The 9,001-nt window shown below is 43.2% G+C and overlaps 1 protein-coding gene across 2 annotated transcripts; it reads right to left on the bottom strand.

The window, feature by feature from the left end:
• Positions 1-1,131: 1,131 nt before the first annotated feature.
• LOC121860272 (triokinase/FMN cyclase-like) lies at positions 1,132-7,891 on the bottom strand. 2 transcript variants are annotated; one of them, XM_042357350.1, is made up of 13 exons: positions 7,849-7,891; positions 7,429-7,559; positions 6,578-6,680; positions 6,144-6,254; positions 5,857-5,945; positions 5,564-5,659; positions 4,917-5,123; positions 4,300-4,474; positions 3,765-3,988; positions 3,481-3,643; positions 2,946-3,193; positions 2,445-2,575; positions 1,132-1,787 (listed from the first exon to the last, which is right to left on the bottom strand). In XM_042357350.1, exons 2-13 carry the CDS (start codon positions 7,525-7,527, stop codon positions 1,688-1,690), a joined length of 1,746 nt encoding a protein of 581 aa, XP_042213284.1. In that variant the 5' UTR covers positions 7,528-7,559; positions 7,849-7,891; the 3' UTR covers positions 1,132-1,687. The 2 variants fall into 2 exon arrangements, with proteins under 2 accessions (XP_042213284.1, XP_042213285.1); XM_042357351.1 differs by lacking the exon at positions 7,849-7,891 and having other exon boundaries at positions 3,765-3,985.
• Between the last annotated feature and the right edge of the window lie 1,110 nt (positions 7,892-9,001).

Genomic DNA, 9,001 nt, shown 5'->3' on the forward strand with positions numbered 1-9,001 from the left:
AACACTTAAGTGTCTAGAGGATCCAGCAGTAGCACACGCCTTCAGAGAGCAGCTCGAATATGGGCTGATAAACAACCCAAATCCTAGAGCCGAATGGGATATTCTCAACGCTGTCATAACAAAAACCTGCAGAGAGGCCCTCGGCCAGATCGAAAGAATACACCAGGACTAGTTTGATGAAAATTACCCGGCAATCAATGTACTCATCGATGATAAACGTGCTGCTTTAACTGACTGGCAAAACAACCCACAGTCTCAGACCAAAGTTGATACCTTCCACAAGAAGAAAGCAGCAGCCCAGCGGGAACTTCGCAATCTAAAGAACTACTGGTTTAGGAATAAAGCATGTGAAACACAAAAATTTGCAGATCAGCACAAGATGCGTTTATTTTTCAATTCCATTAAAACATTTTATGGGCCAATCACTCGTGATGCAAACCCCCACCACTCATCCGACGGTAAATCCATAATTAAAGACGATGAAGGCCTCCTTCAGTGCTGGAAGGAGCACTACCATTCACTGCTCAACCTAAACATCGATATGGATGTCCGGACTTCTCAGCAGGTGCCTCAACATCCAAAGCTGACCCACCTCAGCCATCCTTCATCCCTGGATGAGGTAGCTATTGCCATCAAACAGATGAAAAACAACAAAGCCTCAGCGCCTGATGGAATCCCAACCGAGGTGTATAAAGCAGGAGGACCTCTGTTTACAAGCTGTCTCCACTCCCTCCTGGAGAATATATGGGAAAAGGAGGTACGACCTTCACTAATGTTACCCACTTTCGGTATCTCAGCTCCCACCTGTCCACCACTGCGGATATCGATGAAGAGATTCAGCATTGGATCAGACTACCCTCTGTGTGAAGAAGGTAAGCAAATTGGTGACACTAGAGGTGGTAGCAGTGGTGGTGATGGTTGCAAGGTCATGTTTAACGGAAGCACGTGTGGCTGGCTGTGTGAGTGGGTGCGTGGGTTGAGGGGTGAGGTTATAGGGAACAGGGAGACAATGTATACTGCACATTCAGCCTAGTGGATACTGCGACAAAATGTATTATTTGGAGAGAAGCAAAATCATAAGTTAAAACAGACACTAGTATGGGGGCCATTTAAAGAATAAATTCCACAGTATCTGGTATTGAGTTTTATTTATCGTATACATCTTTAAAAACAATCAAACAAGCAAATCTCAGTCTAATACAGTATTCGTATTATATGCATAAAAGATATAAAGAATAGGATTTAATCTGTACCCACACAAAATAATTCGCAGCCAATCATATCCAACTGTGTTTCTGTATAGTTAAGGCATGAATAGATACGAAATAATCCCTGGAATATGAAAAGAACATAATATAATTTTCATGTTTGTTTATACTCCACCATCAGATAACATATTAGATAACGAGTTTATGGACAATATTTCCTTTACATACAACCAGAGAGATATGAACCCTTACCACAAACAAAGGAATCTCAGTTAACATTATAACAACATTCACATATAAGTACCCTGTATAGTTTAAAAATAGTATAATATATCTCTTATAATGAACGATAAATTTAATGTTAACTGATATATCAACTGACACTTCTCCCCATTACTGGGCCCCTCTCACAGCAGCCCTACACCACTGTTTGTTATGAAGCATGGATGTGGTCCACGCACCTGCCACTGTGAGGTAGGTCAGTAGTGAGCCATGGCCTGCAGGATGTAGGCAACAGACCGAGCTCCGGCGTCCTCTCCACTCACGTTTTCCGCCCTAACATACGTAGCTCGTCCAGCCCTGAGTACAGAAACAAAACAAAATATCAGATACAGAGGTAGAGTGAAGCCTCCATATAACGGATTTCTCTCACCATATAATCTGTTAGGTGGAGATTTCACATATAATGGCCCCTCGATATAATGGATTTTTCTGTCCATATAGTCCAGTAAATCGAGGTTTCACTGTACAATATACAAATAAAAATAATAATATAACTCATTAATGGTTATAAGAATAAAATATAAGTGTAATATCATTTTAACTTAATAATAGTATAATAACAACAAGAGGCTTCTGAAGATATGTGAACATTTATCTGAGAACTTTAAAACACATGACGCTTTTCGTTTTTCATTCTTTGGGGGGGGAGGGGGTGGATTGCAGTAATGTTGTGAGTGAAATATGTTCCTCCAGTTTATACACATTCCTAAACACTCCCACACAACACACACACACACATATATGCACACACACTACACATGCATTCCCACCTATACATGATGACACCCATATCCACACACCCAAACACACAAAAACAAACAAAAACAAACATCCTCTCTCCTCATGCACACAACAGCCACTCATTATTCCAGCTTGTTTCATCAATCTGCATTTTAATAGGATATGAATGACACTAACAGAACAATAGAGGGTGTTATCAAGGTCTGGCATTACCTCGCTCCCATATATGCTGTCTTCTTAGAACCTTCATCAGCAGCTGTGGCCATGGCCTTCAGAATGGTCCTCAGGTCGTGGTTATCAGGGCTACCCTCAAGCACCTCCACGGCTGGCAGCAGAGCATCCAACTAGAAGGAGAGATTGAGATTTCTTGATTACGCCCTCACAGCAAAACTTGTAATCTGAGAATTGTTTCCTTTGCCTGACCTGACCTAATCTACCATACTTCTGTCTCCCTTGACCTAACCTACCATACTTCTGTCTCCCTTGACCTGACCTATCATGCTTCTGTCTCCCTTGATCTGACCTATCATGCTTCTGTCTCCCTTGATCTGACCTATCATGCTTCTGTCTCCCTTGACCTGACCTATCATGCTTCTGTCTCCCTTGATCTGACCTACCATACTACTGTCTCCCTTGACCTGACCTATCATGCTTCTGTCTCCCTTGACCTGACCTACCATATTGCTATCTCCCTCCCTGCCTGACCTAACTCACCATGGTTCTGTCTCCCTGCCTGGCTCCACCATACTTGCTGATGGCGTCACATCCCGCCCTGAGTGCCGTGGCCCAGGTGAGTCTGTGGGACGCCTTTGGAGAGGTTATGTGGGCGGCAGCAGCAGTGAACAGGATAGAGTAGACGCCCCCGGAGGTCCCACCCATATAGGAAGCGGTTACCTCTCCCAGCACACCTAACACCTGGCTCGGGTACATCAAAGGCAACCCAGACAGCTCCTTCGACACACCTGAGGAAGTATATATTGTACAGTAATCAATATTTCAAAGTTTGGGGTCAGGTATACAATCTATTTCTCAGTTAACTGTTTTTCTTTAGTGAGTCTTTTAAAAGCATAATTTTAGATTAACTTTATAAGTAAATTCTTTATATTTATGTTTGCTTGAAATGATCACCTAAAGATTAGACTTATTAGCTTACTTCACCTGAGGATTAAGATTAACCATCCTAAAGCTAACCTAACCTAACCTAACCTAACCTAATCCCTCCATCCACTGTACCTCCACCTCAACTTACCATTAATTCCTTTTATCAGCGTTGAGCCGCAGTCTCCATCACCACACGTGGTATCCAAGTCGTTGAGGTGCTGCTCATACTGTGGTACTTGGGCAACCACTGCTTCCAGACATGCCTTCAATGCTTGTGTGTGAGCTGCGTCTGATAACATGTAGCCAGTGTCCTGGAAGGTAGTGAGCTATATTATCTTAGCCACTGTTCTTTAATCAATTTTATGACAACCTGGAGTCTTTAAATCAAGCTCTCATGCAGTATGATGTAAAGTGAATTATTATTGTTCTTACCATTTTCGTCTGAGTGAGAGTTAGATTAGGCATCGAGAACTGGCTGGTGGTGGTGGTGTTGAGGTAAGGTGTTGGCCAGGCTGGGGCAGTGGTGGGAGCATCAAGAAGAGGCAGCCAGGTGGGGTCCAGCAGACGCAACACCGACACGTGCAGACCTCGCATGTCCAGGCTAGTCATAAGCTGCCCTGGATACACACGCTTCACCTCCACACCTCGATTTTCTGCTAGGGCACAAGCATACTTCTATTTACCATGATTCCTCCTTTTCCAAATTGTACCTCATGTTTATACAGTACAGAGCGTAGAATATCACGGTCCCTTTATGATAAAAGTATTAGATTAACATTGTGATGACTTGAATACAAACAAAGTACACATAATGTCACTCTAGCTTACAGAATAGTTTGTCAATATGTGAGCGACAATGTTCATGAGAGAGGGAATGAGTGGGTGATATACTCAATCAGTGAGAGGGAAGGAGTGGGTAAGAGTTTCTGTTCTTTGCAGGAGGGAATAATTTAGGCATGATACTAACTAAGCTGTGAGACAACCTCGTTCGTCAGGTTACTCAATTCCAGCTGAGAGAGGCCACCCAGGTTATTGATAATGACAGCCACCTTGTCTCCGCTCTGTAGGTCCAGCCTGGTTTCGGAATCTTTTCTCGTCAGGTGATTGAGCAGCATCTCCACCACCTCTTGCAGCGTCCCAGCCTATAAGGATAAGTTGTATTTTTTTTCTCTCTCTCATTCAGTTTTATGTGGTTTAATAGGGCCAACTTTTAAGGTTTCATTTACTTTGTTTCTGAAATACAGTAAATGCTGTTGAAGTAGTTAATGTTTTTTTCTAACCATACTGTATACAGTAGTGTATCTCAATATCTATTCCTTTTAAAATGAAGAATAATTCAGGTAATATTTCTATAAAGCTGAACATTTCTCTACATATAAGAACAAAATGCCCTGAAAAAAAAGGATATTAACCCAAAAAAAAATTTAATCCCTTGCATATGGTGTGCATCTAAGCTGAAGTTTTTTTTTCAATCGTCTGGCACTGGTTACTTGAAATATTGAAAGAAGCGTCCCTGTAGTGAGAGGTTTAATACAACTCAGGTGAAAGAAGAATGACGCTGAAAGTGATTTTATCTTTGCTTACCTTTATGGTGGCGGCACCTGTCTCCCCATGTACACCGAGGCCGAGCTCCATGACTCCCTCGCCCACTGTAAAGAGCGGGGCGGAGGCTCCAGGCAGGGTGCAACCACTGGCAGCCACGCCGATTGTCCCAATAGCCTCGCTCAGTCTCTTACATGTGTTCATAGCCTCTTCTAAACTCGCTCCAGCTTCTGTCATAGCTCCCACGATCTAAGGGCCAGTTGGGTGAAGAGCTGTTAGGAATCTCACTAGTCACGACAACACATTATCAACAACAGATATTCACGTCACCAAATAATACACTATGATAGTTTTTTTTATAACTTCTGTAAGGTTAAATACTGGAGACTTTAACTAAAAGGTAACATGACTAACTAGGTGTGTGAAACTCGTGTAAATAAAAATGAGATAAATCACAAAAAAATATATGATAGTGACGTATATTTCCCTCCATGTTTAGAGTTCCCATAAAGGAATATAAAAGATTACAGTGAAACCTCCATATAAAGGACATCTATCCATATAATCCATTAGAATGGGGGTTTTACATCTAAGGGACCCTTGGTATAACGGACTTTCCTCTCCATATGGTCCGTTAAATAAAAGTATTACTGCATAGAGATAAGTCACAACGGGGAAGAGATTAATACCTTAAAGATGAACATAGTACCACAGAGACCCCTTCTGCCAGCCGTCCCTTCCAGTTGAGTGAGAGCTGTGTCGTCTCCCGATACATACATCTCAACCTGGAAGTATGTTGAAACTTAACCCCTTGAGTACCAACACCTATTCCTGCGGGTGAGGTGGTTAAGTTATCGTACTCAATGGGTTTAAATATCGTACTTAAGACATTCACTCTCAGTCTCCCTCTTCACATTCATTTCAATCTACCCAGTCATTCTCGATTCTCATTCTATTCGGGCAAAGTTAATAACAGTCTTACCTTCATACCAGCAGCCCGGCATCGCTCTACAGCCAGGCCACAGTTAATACGGTCTCCTGTGTAGTTGAAGACGACCACCAACACCCCAGCTGTCAAACCCAAGAGTGCATTTTAGTGGCTGTGAGTGAGTGACAAGAAAGTACCATCAGCCAGGGAAGTAGCTGAGGGTATTTCTGTTTTGTGAGCCAGAAAAGTGACCTAGTAGACTGTACTGTCACCCTGAAAATTATTAAGAATCTCACCCATACACTGCCAGCAACAAACCAGGCCCAGGTTTATTACATTACCTGGGTTATCCCTGCCGACAGTTGTAATGGCGGCGGCAACAGCGGCTGGTGGCGGCGAGGTAAAAACATGCCCTGCTACTGCCGCCCCCAACATGCCAGTGCCTACATACCCTGCCAGTCAGTCCACCGCCACCATAGACACAGCACAGCAAAGGAATAAATAAAGTATGATGAGAAATGTTTTCCACGTGGGAATAATAATATATGTTTCTCAGCCCAACCGACTTGAGATACCAATTGGATTCATTTCCCCAAGCTACACCGAAGAGAAAACTATATCTTTTTTCTGTGAATATCAAAAAAAATTCAGATCACATGAAGATTAGCCCCCAGCTTATTTCACGTTATGGTTAAAAATCCTAACAATACTTTCTGAGGGATTAGGTCAGGTTAGGTTAGTGTTAGGTCACACACAAAGATAACAGTTATCTTACCTACGCAGAAAGGCTCATGGCCGGAGCCCCCACCAGTGACCAGGGCAACTTGGTGTTTCCCCTTGCCGTCCTTCATCAGCCATCTTCGGTCAGCAATCAAACGCTGCCCCGAAAATGAAGGTACCAGTCAACTATCACCTTACATCAGTAACCTTTATTTCCCAAACAGATATAAAATCCTATAAAAGAGAACTGTGTACAAGTACTATATTATACTTATTGTGTAACTTACTCTTGATATGAATGTGCAAGTTGATTCCATATTCATGCTTGTTTGTTAGGGGCAGTGAGGATATAATACACTGTAAACTATGCCCATCGATACACAAGGAGGCAGCGTAAGGGCATACCCAGGGGGAGGTCCTGTATTGTATTCAGGCATTTTTCTATAATAAAAGGTATTTACTTTTGATTTCAGAATATCTCCTAATATCAAATAAACATGACTTCTAAATAGCCTCAAAATGCCCATGATATTGGTCAGATTTCGAAAAATCTTCTGGGCGGTTTACTGTGCCCCCCAAAACCCCCCAGCTGGGTGGGTTCGCTGCACTCGCCATGCTCCCCCACCCACAGCTTTTTGCCGCACCGGGGTTTACAGTGCCCCCCAAAACCCCAACCCCCCCCAGCTGGGTAGGTTCGTTGCACTCACCATGTCCCCCCCCCCTTGATATTCCTTTATCTGCCCCAGCAGCGTGACCATCACCACATCCCTAAAAATAAAGTTTGGTACCCATTTAACACCTGTGTGGACTGGGGGCATCTAACCAGTGATTCATGTGATAGAAGACGAGAAATGGTGTGCTATGGCATGACAGGGTCAGCAAGACAGGAGTAATGTCAAGACTCACGTGTTCGGGTATATATAAGTACCCAGGGTTGGTGGCAGCCGCAGCCTCCAGGCCCTCGTCCACACACCTCTCACGAGAGGCCAACAGCTGGCTGGTCATCACACCCAACAGTCACCACCTTCACTCAACACCTGTAATCACATCTCATGTCACTACCAATTGAAGTGTCACCTGTACACACAGTACTTGTTCATATTCTCAGTTTACACGCACAGTATACCACGTGAATCTTTAATCTCCACATACAATACACTCATAGTGCTTCATATTTGTTTGTTTTTTATCAAATTCTTAAGTGGGGCAAATTTTATATCCCTCCCCGTACAGGAATTGCCTAGCTTATACTACAGGTAGTCAAGGGGCGACTTAATTGAAGTTCACAAACAACTCAGAGGGCATTACTCAGTCGAGGGTTCATACCTGGAGCTGGAGGACGTGCCCCACTAGCCTAGCGGGGAGGGTGGTCACAGCTTATGGTTGAAGAAGCCACAAGTTCGGAAAATTGTCAAGGCAAACTTTTTCTGAGTTTGTAAACTCTTGGCACACTCTGCCAGAGAGTGTGACAGCACCGAGAGTGAGCTCCTTCAAGACCAGGCTTGACCAACACTGCGCAGGTGCAGATACATTCTGGAGCCAGTTCTTGCCCAGTACTTGCCAATGACGACTTACAGCCTGTCTGGCATTGATGATCTGTTTGGTGGGGTTCTTGGCCAGCCAGATATTTGCCTCAGCCCAGCTAGCCATTCACCTCAGCCAGCCAGCCGTTCACTTCAGCTAGTCAGCCGTAAACCTCAAGCCAGCCTCAGAAAGCCAAACAATCTAAAATAAATAACAAACCCTTCCCCGCATCCACACACCCTACCTCCAACCACACACCCTTCCTCCCATCCACACACCCTACCTCCAACCACACACCCTTCCTCCCATCCACACACCCTTCCTCCCATCCACACACCCTTCCTCCCATCTACACACCCCTAGAAAGAAAAATAAATTAACATTTGATGATTTTGATATTCTTCATGAGCAAAGAGCGAGTCATCAGTCGAACATTAACTCACGTCTCACGGCCTAAAACTTCAAATAATAATAATAATAATAATAATAATAATAATAATAATAATAATAATAATAATAATAATAATAATAATAATAGTAATGGAAGTATTACGCTTATGCTAACCGTGGAAGCCAACTGCTTGTTTGGTTGTGGACTAGTTTAGTGACGTAAGAGCGGATCGTTGACGAAGCCTCGAAACTCTTGACTATCTTTCGTTAATACTTATCAGTTTTATTTTAGCTAATGGTGGATAGAAGTAATTTAAGAAAATTAATGAGATTATAGATGACGGACCAATCGTGTATGGTGTTCTTTCCGCCGTCCAGTCGATTATTTTCATATGAATCAGTAAAGCGAACCAATGAATTAAGGAATCGAAGCACCTCGGGTTCGCCACTCGCCAGTGATCATTAGAGGTACGGCAGTGGTGGCGTCAACATGTGTGTGTGTGTGGTCATACAGTATTTGATCGCTATTTCCATGTTTTACGTTTGCTGTTTGAGGATTACCTCG

The sequence above is a fragment of the Homarus americanus genome, unplaced genomic scaffold (genome assembly GCF_018991925.1).
Source record: "Homarus americanus isolate GMGI-L3 unplaced genomic scaffold, GMGI_Hamer_2.0 scaffold23138, whole genome shotgun sequence".
NCBI lineage: Eukaryota > Metazoa > Arthropoda > Malacostraca > Decapoda > Nephropidae > Homarus > Homarus americanus.

Bases quoted from the DNA above. Each gene is read 5' to 3' on its own strand.
- LOC121860272 (XM_042357350.1), bottom strand. From the start codon at position 7,527: ATGACCAGCCAGCTGTTGGCCTCTCGTGAGAGGTGTGTGGACGAGGGC. The intron at 5,660-5,856 runs GTAAGACTGTTA...ACATACTTCCAG, and splicing joins GCCGGGCTGCTGGTATGAAG to GTTGAGATGTATGTATCGGG. The intron at 3,194-3,480 runs GTAAGTTGAGGT...ATACTTCCTCAG, and splicing joins GCTGATAAAAGGAATTAATG to GTGTGTCGAAGGAGCTGTCT.